The sequence below is a fragment of the Musca domestica genome, unplaced genomic scaffold (genome assembly GCF_030504385.1).
Source record: "Musca domestica strain aabys unplaced genomic scaffold, Musca_domestica.polishedcontigs.V.1.1 18, whole genome shotgun sequence".
NCBI classification, from domain to species: Eukaryota; Metazoa; Arthropoda; class Insecta; order Diptera; family Muscidae; genus Musca; species Musca domestica.
The window spans coordinates 9,705,656-9,720,765 of record NW_026712238.1 but is presented as its reverse complement, the minus strand read 5'-3'; the positions used below and the strand labels follow the sequence as shown (position 1 = coordinate 9,720,765).

Here is a 15,110-nt window from a genome sequence, read left to right as displayed (position 1 = left end):
TGAAAATTGACCAAAACCTGACATTTTCTAGATTTTGCAGTCGCCCTACAGTTGCCAAATAAGAATCAATGAGTATGTAATTTTTTATGAAGTTAGAGCTTGGGGCAGCGCTGAAGCCTAGCATTTTGGATAGTCATCGAATTATAATGAAATGAACCAAAATTTAGTGTGAAAAATACCACAATACCATCAAATACATGAGGGCACATCTCCGAACTATATATTGATGCTGGTTTCGTTGACAAATCCAAATATCGGAAATACAGGAGGAATAACATTTTCAAATATTGTTTTAAATACCCATTAACACGATATAGGGCGTTAATATAGTTCAAATTCTACGAAGATTTGCATGAGCACGTGGATTCGTTCAAAAACCAAAATAAGAAAATCACTCTAGCTTCTAGGTGTGGTATAGTCCCCATATGCATGTATTCCAAGATATTCGATTTTTTTAAGGATTTTAAGTGCATTTTTCGTAATAGGCTCCACCTTCTCTGGCAGATAACTACCTATGAATGTCCACGTTTTCGTATAGCCCCCATATAACTGTACCTCCAGATATTCGATATTTGGATGATTTGTATAAAACTTTTCACCGGAATTGTTTCAAATTTGATAATTAAAGTTCGTAATGGATACTCCTATGACAGAAAATAGTTATACAGGTCCATATTTTCGAATTGCCCCAGTTCCTACCAATTTTCGGTATTTTGATGATTTTAGCTACGTTTATCAACAGAATTATCTTAAACATGGTGTTTGAAGTTCGAAATAGGCACCACGAAATACACCTGATATTCTGAATTTTTGTATTTTAGCAGAATTTTCAACGGATATTTTTAAATTTTGGAAGCTCTTCTTAAATGGTGGAGGTTATTAAAAGTTCGGCCAGGCCGTACTTATCTGATTTTTTTTACTTGTTAACAATAATTTCTTGACAGACTAATTCGATTGTATAAATGTTCGAATCGAACATTTTTTTTACCTATTTTATGTAACCGATTAACTTTAAATCTGTATCATTAGTAAACTAAAGGAATTAAATAATTGAATAATTTAGTTATTAAAAATATATCGGTTCCGACGGATATTCCATCAATTGACATTCATTTTAAACAAGGAGGTTTCACTCAATTTTATTAAATTTGGTCCCGTACCCTGTTTAATATCTTTCAAACATAGCCGATTCAAGCAAAAAATTCAGTCTCCATTAAAATATCATTAAACTGTAAACATTTGTTATATATTCGCCAATGTAGATCATTGTCGCAAACATATTGTAAATATAATCTCGGCGAACATGTAATTACGTTATATTAGTTGAACGAGAATTTGTTATAAATTAACTAACTATGAACAAAACTTCTCGTCGAAAGTAGTGGTTAAATAAAAAAAAAAATGGAGGTCACAACTTCAGTATCCGTAATTATTGTTCTGTTTGCTATTTCAACATTAAGGAAGCTTGAGGCATCCTTAGTTCCCATAAAGGTGAAAAGGATATATTTCATAAAATTTAAAAATATTTTAAATACGAGTTATACATAACATTTATAGCACACCTGGACATATGAACTGAAATCGGTGGAAGCTCATTCGGATAATCCAGATTTATGGAGTTTCAATGAATTTAAAGTGGAGCGCATAAGTCGTGGGGTCTATGCAGCTTCCATAAGTTTTACCGTAAATTTTGACATTGTAGAAGGCGATGATACCGAGGTTAATATTCCTTCCAATAGCCTTTATGTATATTCCTGAGTAAAATTTTTTTCCCTTATTTGTAGATTGAATTCCTTTCATATCGCAGTGAAAACGGTGTCAAAGAATACAAACCGATACCGTTTAAGGTGCAGCGTCAACATCTTTTCAAATATTTCGATAATCTGTACAAACTTATTATGGGCACCTTGAAGGAATGTTCCAATATGCCAGTATTTGAGGATAAATTTGAACCTCCATTCGAAAAGAAAACGTATGTCTTGGACAAATGCCAATTCGATCAATCAGAGTTTCCACAACATATTCAGGATGGATTTTACAAGGTTATTGTTAATGGTTATGGTGCGGCTACTTGGAATATGGTTTTCATTGTCGAAATTATAAGTGAGTTGTAAATTAGTGACAATTTCATGGCGTTGGATTTTGAATTTTTAATTATTAAAGGAAAAAAAATGGCAATACTAATCCTTCTTGCACAAAATGTTCAGTGTGGTCCTGTTATTTGGTAAAGTCCCCCGATAGGTATAGCTGTGTAATATCAGCCCAAATAGTATGAAATTTGGTACTTATGACCAAATTGAGCCTAGAACAAGTATGTTAAATTTAGTGAAAATCGGTTCAGATATAGCAATAGCTCCCATATATATTGTTTATCCGTTTTGATATATTTGTAATCAGCAAACGTAACATGCACCTTGTAAAAACGATATTTGGAGAAATATATCAAATACAGCATAGAAATACCTTTTCTAAATTTCATCGAGATCGGTTCAAATTTGGATATAGCTCCCATATTTAGGGTGAGATGAAAAAACTGCAACCTATTTCAGACTCCTGTCATTTCTAAGCCATTCGTCCGACAGCTGTTAAAATTATTCCAGTGACAGTTCATTATATTGTTTACAAGCGTACAAAAGCATTTTGGTGAGAATTTTCCAGAAAAAAAGTTATTCGTGATAGTGTGATTTCTTTATATTTGGCTGGAAAACCACAAGTGGCTATCGTTTGTATCTCGTACTATCGCTTGTTACCGTGATACTGATAGCGTAGCTCGACGTCAAGGAAGTGGACGGAAGAAAAGAGCAACATCAGTAGAAATGGTTCGAAAAGTAAAGAAGCGACTTGATCGAAACCCACGTCGCAGTGATCGAAACATAGCTCGTGAGCTGAACATATCGCAATATTCCATTCGCCAAATATTGAAAAATGAGCTCGGGGTAAAGCTGTTGAAATTCCAAAAAGTGCAAGAACTTACACTGCAAGAAAAAGAAAATAGACTCAAAAGAGCTGAAGAGTTGCTTCGCTTGGCCGAAAGTGGTGAACTGCCGAATTTGGTTTTCTCCGCTCCGATGAGAAAACATTAGTTGTCCTGCAGTTTGTTAGCAAACAAAATGATCGTGTTTACTTGCCAAAGAGGTCAGCTGAAGATGTGTACCTTCGGTTGGCCACCAGAACTCAAACGCCGGTCATGGTGATGGTGTGGACCGCCATAACAGCCGATGGTCGCTCTCCTCTCGTAATAATCAAACGTGACATCAGAATAAATGCCGAATATTATCGCGAAAATAATCTGGAGGGTGTAATAAAGCCTGGGAAAGCAAACATTTTAGCCGCAGACCATGGAGACTCAGCTCCATCGCACTCAGCGCACGCCACCCAAGAATGGTGACAAAATGAGGTTCCTCGCTTCATTTCCAACGCACAATGGCCATAAAAATCTCCGGATACCAATCCGTTGGACTATTTTGTCTGGAGTATTTTGGCACTTACAAAATACCAAACTGTCGATCACCTCAAGCAAGCGCTTCGCCGGGAATGGACCAAAATACCGCAGAGCAATATTCGGGCAGCGTACGACGGTTTCATTGGCCGTTTGATGGACATAATTCGAACAAATCTAAACTTATTCTCAAATTTGATGCTATTTCCGACATTTTCTGCTTTCATTCAATAAAATTAAAACAAGAAATAATAAAAATTATGGCTTTTGACTTTGTTGCAGTTTTTTATTTCACCTTGTATGTGTTCGTCCGTCCGTCTGTCTATTTCAATTTACTATCACTCTAAAATATTTTAATAAAAAAATTAATATTTTTGTTGCATTTTGTGACATGTTTTTTATTTTTGTTATATTTTTTATTGAATGATGTTTTATACCCACTACCAATCTATGGAGGATATTGTCATTCCATTTGTAACTCCTCGAAATACTCATGTTAGACCCTACAAAGTACATATATTCTGTATCAGCATAAAATTCTAAGTCGATTTAGCGTCCGTCTGTCTGTTGTTATCACGAGATCTTGAGAACGAATTGAGGTAGAAAGCATTTATAGTTCATAAGTGGCCCATGTCGATTTATGTTTTCGATATAACGGTACCTCCTGATATTCGGTATGTGCATGATTTTAGCGACAATATCCACCGGAATTGTTTCAAATTTCGTATTTGAAGTTTGGTAGCGATACTACAGCATATGACAGAAAATAATTTATATAGGTCCACGTCTTCGTATAGCTCCCATATAACGGTTCCTTCCAACTGGTGGAGAATATCCATGGAGTTAAGTTTACGGCCATAATAGAAGTCTTTTGTTTTTGAAGATGATCGCAGAATACTAAGCATTTGGATTGGAGCAACAAAAGTAACATTTTACTTATTTTCCGGTCACTCTACAGGACAGGTATTTAGATGGCCATTCGATTATAGTTATCGGGTAAATGATCCACATCTTTTGTTCGATTTTTTTTTTTGAATACCGATATTTCAGGATAATTTCTAAACTCTAACAGCGGTTGTATAAAATATTTTCCGGAATATCTGGAAATTCTATTACAGTCTTAGAAGCGGATTTTTCATATTTTCAGATACTAAATGAGGATTATTTAAAATAATTTTCTGAGGTAATATTTGGGTACTAAAGGTCACTATTTTAATATAGAAAAGATTGAGCCGATTGAAAGTAGTTTGATCTTTACAGCAGATTTCCAGGAGCAATTTTGTTTTGGGGATTTTAAGGGAAAATAAAACAGGCCCTTTCATATACCTCTAAAAATTATTTTTGTTTGGAAGATTTTTTATACGAACTTCTTTCTATAGATCCAAATATAAACCACGGGATTTTGGTGTGGTATACTAAAAACTTTCCAACTTATATTTTTACTTTATAATTGTAATTTTTTCTAACGACAACTTCTTCAGGGAATCAAGCAAAAACATTTAGTTATTTGATTCGACCTGCGCCACAACAGTTAGAGACCATTCGACCCTACCATGACCGGAAATTAATACTTTATAAAAACCTTCAGCCAAGTGATTAGGGAAACCATCCTGACTAAATTGACATTTGTTTAGTGTGTACACCCCCTTGGCCAAGGGTGGATCAAATTTATCCTCAAATACCGGCATATCAGAACATTCACTAAGTGTGTCCATCAGCATATCCTTGTAAAATCCATTGAGGGTTGAAATTAAGTGCTGTCGCGGCATCCTAAATGGTAGCACCTTGTATTCGTTGACTCCATTGTCACTGCGAGCGGCACTAGCCTCAATCTGAAATCGAAAATTCAGAATTTAAAACTAACTTTCAAAAGAGAGTTTTTTGAATAATTTTACATCACAATCCACAGTCTCGTCCACATCGAAATCCAGGGTAAAGGTGCCAGATATGGCATAGACTCCACGAGAAACTCTTTCCACACTCAAATTTAGGCTGAGTAAGTCAGCGTCAGCGGATTCGGATTCCAAAGATTTTATTTCGTATGTCCATGTTTTCTAATACCAAAAAAAAAAACAAAAGAAAAAAAATAAAATAAAAATAAAATAAATAAATAAATAAATAAAAAGATCCATTAAGCTGGAGATGTTATCCTTGAAGGGGTTGGTTAAATATTTACCTCATTGGCTCCTGGAACCATGGCATTAACAAGGACCACAAAGCAATGAAAGCTATATAACGATTTCCATATTCGATTTTTGTTATAACCCAACACCATGATAGCCACTTAATATTTAAACCTTCCTGACCACACTGGCGACACTTCCTACTATTGTCCAGCTCAATAACAGTTTAAGCTTTTTATTTATTTCCCCATTGTTAGAGATTGTTTGAGTGATAACAATTAGAGTCTAGTTAGTAACATGTTTGAGATCACAATCTGTTGCCAGGCATGCAACAGACATGTTCGCATATTCAGTTCACATTTTTGTGAAGCGTTGTATTCAAATAATTTTTTTTTTATCTGAGTTATTGTAATTTTTAATGTGATACCCTACAACACTTCAATATGTTGTAAGGCCCCGTATGTACAAATCCATTTTGGAAGATTTCGTTTTTGAAATGATGTCATAGGGCCCTGCCCATATGGTACCCCTAGATTTTTGACCGGGGGCCTTTGCCCAATTTTTGCGAACTCCGTCGTGTTGTTAGATATTCAAAATAATTTCACACGAAAGTTGTGGTAAATTTTACAGCTACATATAATCCAATGGTGATGCGAAATGCCAGTCCTTAAGTCTAACCTCATGCAATTCCATGGAGATTGGGTTTCAAATCCTGTAGAGCGACTGAAAAATCAGGAGAAATCTAATTTTTAAAATTGCATCTTCAAAAGCAATAGGCTTGAATTCTGATCCTAACCCTACCCACATGCAAAATTTCGTGAAGATCGGACGATAATTGCGACCTATATATAATACCCTGAAAATACATTGTTGCGAGGTGTAGAAAAACTTTAGAAAATGTGCGATTTTCTTAGATTTTATCCTTTTCTGGCAAGAGACCATTCCGGATTTATGAGAATTGTTCAGTGGTTCTTGAGTTATAAGCACACTAATTAAGATATATTTCATATATATTGTACCCATTTTGCTATATATCTCATATCTTGGCTTTCAGCATCACTGTAATGGTCAGAAGCGACATTTTAATGTATTTATTATTTGGCCGGGAGTAAAAATATTCGCAGTATAGTGGAAATTTTCGTATTTTTTGACATAAAAGTTATAATTCATTTTACCCGCTAAACATTGGACGATGACTGTCCAAATTGGTAGGCTTCTGGCCTGCCCAAAATTCTAACTCCATGCAAAATTCCACGTCGATTGAAAAACTGCAACCAACTTCAGACTGCTGTCATTTCTAAGCCACTCGTCCGACAGCTGTTGAAATTATTCCAGTGATCGGTTATTATATTGTTTACAAGCGTACAAAAGCATTTTGGTGAGAATTTTCCAGAAGAAAAGTTATTCGTGATGGACTTCAAGCGTGATAGTGTGATTTTCTTATATTTGGCTGGAAAGCCACAGGTGGCTATCGTTAGAGCACTCCAGCATTTATATGTGAATAAATCTTTTGTGTCTCGTACCATTGCTCGTTACCGTGATACTGGTAGCTTAGCCCGACGTCAAGGAAATGTACGGAAGAAAATAGCAACATCAGCAGAAATGGTTTGAAAAGTAAAGAAACGACTTTTTCGAAACCCGTGTCGCAGTGGTCGAAAAATGGGTCGTGAGTAGAAAATATCGCAATATTCCATTCGGCAAATATTGAAAAATGAGCTCGGGATAAAGCCATTGAAATTCCAAAAAGTGCATGAACTTCCACGGCAGCAGAGGGAAAATAGACTCAAAAGAGCTAAAGAGTTGCTTCGTTTGAAAGAAGGTGATGAACTGCCGAATTTGGTTTTCTCCGATGAGAAAATATTCATTGTCCCGCAGTTTGTAAACAAACAAAATGATCGTGTTTACTTGCCAAAGAGGTCAGCTGAAACTGTGCACCTTCGGTTGGCCACCAGAACTCAAGAGCCGGCCATGGTGATGGTGTGGGCTGCCATAACAGCCGATGGTCGCTCTCGCTCGTTTTAATCGACCGTGGCATCAGAATAAATGCCGAATATTATCGCGAAAATATTGTGGGGGTTGTATTAAAGTGCAGTGCACAATGGCCACCAAAATCTCCGGATACCAATTCGTTGGACTATTGTGTCTGGAGTATTTTAGAAAGCAAAGTTGGCACTAAAATATACCAAAATGTCGATCACCTCAAGCAAGTGCTTCGCGGGAATGGGCCAAAATAACGCACAGCAACATTCGGGTAGTGTGTGACGGTTTCATTGGCCGTTTGAAAGCCATAATTCGTGCCAAAGGTTAGCAATTCGAACATATCTAAACTTATTCTAAAAATTGATGCTATTTCCGACATTTTTTGCTTTCATTCAATAAAAGTAAAAATAAATGTAAAACTTATGGCGTTTGACTGTGTTGCAGTTTTTTTTATCTCACCCTGTATATATACAATGTTCTGCCAAAGGAGGTAGAGCCTGTTACAAACTATAAGTATGAATATTTAACAATTCCGTTTGTAAATGTGGCTTAAATATAAGGTAGGTACAGTTATATGGGGTTATAACCCAGATGAGGTAGAACACTTTAAAATCATAAAATGCTGAATTTTTTTCATCAAAAAGTCGTAAAAATACCGAATATCGAGAAGTACAGTAATATCAGGGCTACCGGAAAATGTGGACGTACATAGATAATATTTTGCCACAAGAGGTAGAACTTATTAGAAAATTTGTGAACCGAATTATATACAATTGCATTTTAAAATGTGTTTCAAATTCCAAAATACCGAATATCGGGAGGTACTGTTATATGGAGGTATATACTTTGTTGGGTCTAACATGAGTATTTCGAGGAGTTACAAACGAAATGGAAAAGTTAATAAACCCTCCATAGAATGCTGGAAAGCATAAAAATACCGAATATAAGGAGGTAACATTGTAAGGCAGAAATACCATAAAAATAAATATAGCCCTGAGGTATCAGATTATACCCTCTCACGAATGGAAGAGAGAATAAAATTAACCTATTACCCACATTATTATGAGGTAGAGGTGCATTGGTTGCACAATTCACAATATTCGGAAAGACCCTATACAGATATTGTATTTTATATGTATAATTGTTACATAATAATACATAGGTTGCGGAATTTCACGCATTCCTTATTTTTGAGTCTTCGATTATAAGTCACAGTTTGCTCTAGAAATGTTGAGGTGATAGTCATCTCCAGTTTAAGTGATGGGGGATCTTAAATACTGCCCTGCCACCAAAAAAACAAAAAGAGTAGAAATTTAGACTGTAAATTAAATTGTTTTTGTCCAGAACTCTCTCTCTCTCTCTCTCTCTCTTTCTTAAAAAAGAAAAGCTCCGAGACATAAAAAGCAAAATTAATTACAAACTTTTTGTGAAACCTTTTAAGAAGCGAAAAAATCGAGTCTTTGTAGAAAAAGCTGTATTTTTTTTTTTCTTTCACCGCGAATTAAAAATTGTTCTCTCTTCTTATATCTTCCAGGTAAAACCACAAAGACAACAAAAAAACAGCGCACCATCAAACGCAATAATAAAAAGCGGATATTTAAGCCATAGTCCACACCGCAAGTTTTTACGTTTAACACATAGTCAGTCACCAACACACTTATACCCCTCAACAGAACAATTTCAACAGCAAAAATGCGTCGCTCATCGTTCACACCGGTTTTCAATATCAGCACACAGGAGCCACTCATTGTGGTCGAAGAGACCAATCCAACAGATGAAGATGGCGCCGACGAGCTGCTCGGCGCCGTGGGTGGAGGTAATGAAAGTTGTACATCGGCAACCGCAAAAAGGACAAACAGCGATGACTCTGATCCAGAATCGCCCAAAAATCCCTATCTGCTGTGTCCGTTGCCTGACATGCAACAAAGACGCAAACACTCATTGCCATCATTGCAAATAACCGAGGGAATAACGGCCAGCCAGGTGAGGCGTTTATCCGATGTGGGTGGCGAAACGGGCGGCCTGAGTCCACACGATGTGGAATTCCTGACCACACTATCACAATCACAAGCTGGACCCTCGGGTGGCGGACGAAGACATTCCGTTGTGACCATATCGGCTGTACCACCCACACTTTTTGGACGTAATCGCCGTGAATCCATATCCGGTGCCCTCTACAGGTAAGCAAAAGTTCAGGGGTTACGATTGTGTGTCTGTGTAATTTTGGTTTTTGTGTGATGGGCTTACAGCCATAGCACTGTGTGTTTAAAAAAAATAGCCAAAAGAATGGATAATGAGTTTTTCCATCGCCATCTGTTGAAATTTTTAGTTTCACGGAAATGCTGTAATGGCTTTTTATTTTCAAATAATCTGAAGAGGGCTCAATATTGAATTTTGTGAATGAGCCACTCTACTGGGTATTGAGTTAGAGTTCAATAAATAAAACATTAGCGTGAAGTGGTTATTGAATTTAATAAAAATCATGGAAATCCAAGTAGGAAATGGCTGGTTCAGTTTCAGTGACGGAGAAGTTGAATTCATTGGAAGATGGCAAGGAAATCAATTTAAGAAATATTGGTTACTATTTGAATGGGTTTTACATTTGAAGGATAGACAACAAATGTCAATTTCGGATTTGTTACACAAATATTGAAGTGGGAGGAATTGTGTCAGTCGTTCATAAAAAGGGCGGATAACTTCGGAATTACACAAATTTCAAATTGTTTATTCTCTCAGAATTGCGACTCAGAATTATTGTCTCACAAATGTCCAGGCGAAGCGTTTTAAGCGGCTATCTCGAAATTTTGGATATGGGTTAACATTGGTGTATGATTTGTGGATAAGGCAGTGACCTGTAAAGCGACTGCAAAATCAGGAAAATTTTAATTATTTGGTCCATATGAATCCCTAAATGTACATCTTCAAACACAATAGACTTTAATTCTGACCTTAACCCTAGCCCCATGCAAAATTTCGTGAGAATCTCACGATAATTGAGACCTGTATATAATACCCTTAACACATAGTGCTGTGGGGTGTAGAAAAACTGTAGAAAATGTACAATCCAAAATTATAAGTCAAATTGAAAAAATCGCATGCGATAAAAAATATGACAAAAATTTAAAAAAAAAATGTAACAAAAATATTTACTTCTTTATTGTCGTATTTTTACGCGATTTTATCTTTTTCCGGCAAGAGACCATTCCGAATTAATGAACATTTTGCAAACCTGTCCAGCTGTTCTTGACTTATAAAGAGAATAAATAGCATCGGAAATAGCATCAAATTTAGGAATAAATTTAGATTTGTTCGAATTGGTCACGTTTGGCACGAATTATGGCCTTCAAACGGTCAATGAAACCGTCACACGCTGCCCGAATGTTGCTCTGCGGTATTTTGGCCCATTCCCGGCGAAGCGCTTGCTTGAGATGTTCGACACTTTGGTATTTTTTTAGTGCCAACCTTGCTTTCCAAAATACTCCAGACATAATAGTCCAACGGATTGGTATCCGGAGATTTTGGTGGCCATTGTGCGCTGGAAATGAACCAAGGAACCTCATTTTGTAATCATTCTTGGCGCATGCTGAGTGCGATGGTGCTGAATCTTGTTGGAATGTCCAAGGTCTGCGGCCAGAATGTTTGCGCGCCCAAGACTTTAAAACACCGTCCAGAATATTTTTTGCGATAATATTCGGCATTTATTCTGAAGCCACGGTCGATTATTACGAGCGGAGAGCGAGCATCGGTGTTTATGGCGGCCCTCACCATCACCATGACCGGCGCTTGAGTTCTGATAGTCGGCCACATTTTGAGCTGACTCTAAACTCTTTGGCAAGTTAACACGATCATTTTGTTTGTTTACAAACTGCTGGACAACTAGTGTTTTCTTATCGGAGAAAACCAAATTCGGCACTTTATCACTTTCGGCGAAGCGAAGCAACTCCTTAGCTCTTTCGAGTCTATTTTCTTTCTGTTGAGGTGTAAGTTCTTGCACTTATTCAATATTTGCCGAATGGCATATTGTGATATGTTCAGCTCACCAGCCATTTTTCGGCCACTACGACGCGGGTTTCGATCAAGTCACCTCTTTACTTTTCGAACCGTTTTTGCTGATGATGCTGTTTTCTTCCGTCCACTTCCTGGACGTCGGGCTACGCTACCAGTATCACGGTAACGTGCGATGGCACGAGACATAAAAGATTTATTCACATTTAAATGCTGGAGTGCTATAACGATAGCCACTTGTGGGTTTCCAGCCAAATATTAAAAAATCACATTATCACGCTTGAATTCCATCACGAATAACTTTTTTCTGGAAAATTCTCACCAAAATGCTTTTGTACGCTTGTTAACAATATAATGAGCTGTCAAGGGAATAATTTTAACAGCTGTCGGACGAGTGGCTTGAATATGACAACAGTCTGAATTTGGTTGCAGTTTTTACATCTCACCCTGTATATATCATCAACCGATTTCGGGTTAAGTGTTCATCAAATGGCAAATGTCAGTTCAAATGACCGGTATTTTGGCACATCTGAATAATATCAGTCTAAAAGCAAGTATATAAAATTTGGTGAAAATCGGTACAGTTATAGCTATAGCTCCCATATATATATTTCATTCGAGATGGTGTCTAAGTCCCTCACATTCATAATATCAATTCGAAAACATTGTTATTTGGAAATACCTTTGGTATATTTTGTCGAGGTCGGCTAAGATTTGGATATAGCTTCCTAATACCCTTAAATTGATTTCAGGTTCAGTGTGCAAATAATAGATAATATCAGCCCAAATGGAGAGAAAATCGGAACGTACGTTTCCATTTTGTGGAACTCGGCTCCGATTGAATTCAATGAATTAAATTAATATTTTTAGATTAATTTCTGAGATTTGTCTAGTATGACACCTTAACTAATATTCTCTAATGAAATTCTTTTATTTATATTATTTGCAGTGGAAGTCGTCGCGGCAGTGGCATTCAAGGACCACCGCTCACAGATCATCGAGGCAGTATTCATAACTTGCAATTGGATCTTATGGATGGTATTTTACACGCCCGTAAGACACGCTCCGGCAGCGGTGTCTGGCAGGCACCAATACTGAAAGAGACCGAAAGTAATGTTCCCGTTCAAACATAAATCAATAGATTGTTCTTCATCTTCAAAATAAAAATCTACACAAGCATAGCCTTCTTAAAACCCCTCAAAAGATTATATTTATTCAATTTGAAATATCTAGTTTTAAAGACTACATTTTTTATTCAATTAACTACGAAATGTTGCTACGAAAATTTGTGTGCCAAATACGGAGAAACAATCAATGCCGTTTTGTTTTGTGCAATAAATTATAATTAACCTCAACAGCAGCAGCAGCAGCAGCGGCAACAACAAGAAAAATAACGAAAACATAAAGCACAACTTAGCCTCATTAAAGAGCACGACTCAACAACTAATGGACGTTAATTTGGTTACAGCAGGAAACAGGAAATTGTCCAACATTCTATCCGCCCTCTTTACTTTGGATATTTTAATTTTTTTTGTGTCATCCTTCTACGGTTAGCCAATGTTAAAACTCAACATTTTTTTACAAAACAGAAGCGGTAAGTGAATTAAATTTATTTTCATCTTATTAATTTAATTTCAATATTTTATGTAGAGGAATTATTTTTATGCTCCTAGATGTTTAATTAAATGTGATTTTTCATAACCTTGTAACTCGGACCATATGACTAGAGAGGGAATATATAATTTAAAACAGCCAAAACGTGCCTCATCGAAGTAATGGTTTTAGACCCTAGGTCTTTTTGGACCAAATCCGTTTCATGGCATTTGGAGTCGATCTAGAGATGTCCGTCCGTCTGTCTTTCTGCTGGCTGGTGCGCAAACTTATATCGAATTCGGAGATGGGCAAAATTGGTATTTTGGTACCTCCCCACAAAAGGTTAATATTTTCAAAAAAAAAAAAAAAAAATATATATATATATATTTTACTGCACTGAAAGAGAATAAATTATGCAATTTTGCTCCAACTTTGCAAATCCTAATATTTGCATCAGAGCTAGGTCAAGTGCAAAAATGGACTACATCGGTCTACTCCGTCAAGTACCTCCCCCACAATGGCTCCAAATGTTGAATAAAGTTTAACTCTTATAAAATGTGAATTAAGAGTCCGTTTGTCTTTAAAGTATACCCATCACAATATTTTTACTAACCTAAGGTCACAAAGGCTCAAAATTTTGAATAACCAAAACGATCATAAAATCCGAAATAAACATTCGCTTTAACACAAGATTTTCTGTAAGGATGGTGTATATCGGTCCATTCCCTCTGGTACCTGGTACAAAGGGTCAAAATTTTGAATACACATGAAGCTCATAAAATGCGAAAGTAACATCCGATTAGATTCGGGCTTGGCACATCTCAATATTTCTTTCAACACAAGATAAAGATGGGAGGGATAGGACCATTTCCCACATATAGGGTTCGAGATTTCGAAAAACCAAATAATCAAAGAAATCGGTTCAGATTTTTATATAGCTCTCATATATATCTTCAAACGATTTCGGGTTAATTGTGCACCATATGGCCAATATCAGTCCAAATGACCTGAATTTTGCCACATCCGACCCTATTCAGTATAGAAGCAAGTATATCGAATTCGGAGAAAATCGGTTCAGATATAGATATAGCTCCCATATATAGATTTCATCCGATTTGGTGTTTAAGTCCCTCACACGCGTGATATGCACTCCACTCGGTTCATATTTGGTACCAGATAACTTATGGAGCTCTAAAATACCTCTGTCAAATTTTATTGAGATCGGATCAGATTAGCATATAGCTCCCATATATATATATTTATTCGATATCAGGTGTATTGTGCACGAAATGGCTAATATCAGCCCAAATGGTCTGAATTTTGGCAATTCCGTCTGTATGCATACAAGAAACAAGCACTTCAAATTTGGTGAAAATCGGTTCAGATATAGCTATAGCTCCCATTTTTATCCGATTTGTTGTTAAAGTCGCTTACAGGGTTAAAATTCAAATATTGCCAAATTTGTGCCAAATGGTGGAGGGTATTCAAAGTTCGGCCCGGTCGAACTTAATGCTTTTTAACTTGTTTGTTTTAAATTCTTATATGATTTAGACAATGCATTTTTTAGTTTTTTTTTTTTGAAATATATTAAAACAAATTCATTAATTAATAAAAAATAAAAAAAAACACGTTTTATCTTCTTTCAGCTCAATAAACCACCTCTACAACCAAACAAAAAAATATTCAGGATATATTTTCGAAAAATCATTGAAAAAGGTTTACATATTGATAATATTGTATTTATTGTTTATGATATTATATTTTAGTATAACAATTTATATGTACTCTTTTTTATAGAATATATGTTTTCGAAAAAACAAATAAAGAAAAGAAACTAGACATAACTATAAATGTATTAGTAAATAAAAACAAAAACAGAAAAAACAATATTTAATAACACGATTTCAGTGTGTAGAAAAATTACAAAAGAAAAACTCAAAAGTTTTGTGAATGTTAAAATTACAATAAAA

General features: G+C 36.0%; 3 protein-coding genes across 3 annotated transcripts in view; 2 read left to right on the top strand and 1 right to left on the bottom strand.

Annotated features, from left to right (window-relative positions):
• The window catches only part of LOC109613174 (uncharacterized), a 258,271-nt gene extending 243,364 nt beyond the window's left edge, over positions 1-14,907 (top strand). The window contains exons 6-8 of the mRNA XM_059120929.1: positions 9,077-9,722; positions 12,497-13,141; positions 14,787-14,907. Of these exons, the coding sequence (XP_058976912.1) occupies positions 9,235-9,722; positions 12,497-12,680 (672 nt within the window). The 5' untranslated portion in view covers positions 9,077-9,234 and the 3' untranslated portion in view covers positions 12,681-13,141; positions 14,787-14,907. The remainder of the gene's footprint in view (positions 1-9,076; positions 9,723-12,496; positions 13,142-14,786) is intronic.
• LOC101896989 (uncharacterized) lies at positions 1,373-2,129 on the top strand. Its single transcript, XM_020036101.2, has 3 exons — positions 1,373-1,491; positions 1,558-1,719; positions 1,785-2,129. Exons 1-3 carry the CDS (start codon positions 1,402-1,404, stop codon positions 2,112-2,114), a joined length of 582 nt encoding a protein of 193 aa, XP_019891660.1. The 5' UTR covers positions 1,373-1,401; the 3' UTR covers positions 2,115-2,129.
• LOC101896119 (uncharacterized) lies at positions 4,847-5,758 on the bottom strand. The gene is made up of 3 exons (XM_005181612.4): positions 5,616-5,758; positions 5,335-5,493; positions 4,847-5,271 (listed from the first exon to the last, which is right to left on the bottom strand). Exons 1-3 carry the CDS (start codon positions 5,712-5,714, stop codon positions 4,939-4,941), a joined length of 591 nt encoding a protein of 196 aa, XP_005181669.1. The 5' UTR covers positions 5,715-5,758; the 3' UTR covers positions 4,847-4,938.
• Positions 14,908-15,110: the final 203 nt, after the last annotated feature.

What these genes read in the sequence shown, in the direction of transcription:
- LOC101896989 (XM_020036101.2), top strand. Translation starts at nt 1,402, where the DNA reads ATGGAGGTCACAACTTCAGTATCCGTAATTATTGTTCTGTTTGCTATT. An exon ending in CATCCTTAGTTCCCATAAAG is followed by an intron (nt 1,492 to 1,557) that starts GTGAAAAGGATA and finishes TAACATTTATAG; the next exon opens with CACACCTGGACATATGAACT. An exon ending in TAGAAGGCGATGATACCGAG is followed by an intron (nt 1,720 to 1,784) that starts GTTAATATTCCT and finishes CCTTATTTGTAG; the next exon opens with ATTGAATTCCTTTCATATCG.
- LOC101896119 (XM_005181612.4), bottom strand. Translation starts at nt 5,714, where the DNA reads ATGGTGTTGGGTTATAACAAAAATCGAATATGGAAATCGTTATATAGC. An exon ending in TGGTTCCAGGAGCCAATGAG is followed by an intron (nt 5,494 to 5,615) that starts GTAAATATTTAA and finishes TTTTGGTATTAG; the next exon opens with AAAACATGGACATACGAAAT. An exon ending in ACGAGACTGTGGATTGTGAT is followed by an intron (nt 5,272 to 5,334) that starts GTAAAATTATTC and finishes TTTCGATTTCAG; the next exon opens with ATTGAGGCTAGTGCCGCTCG.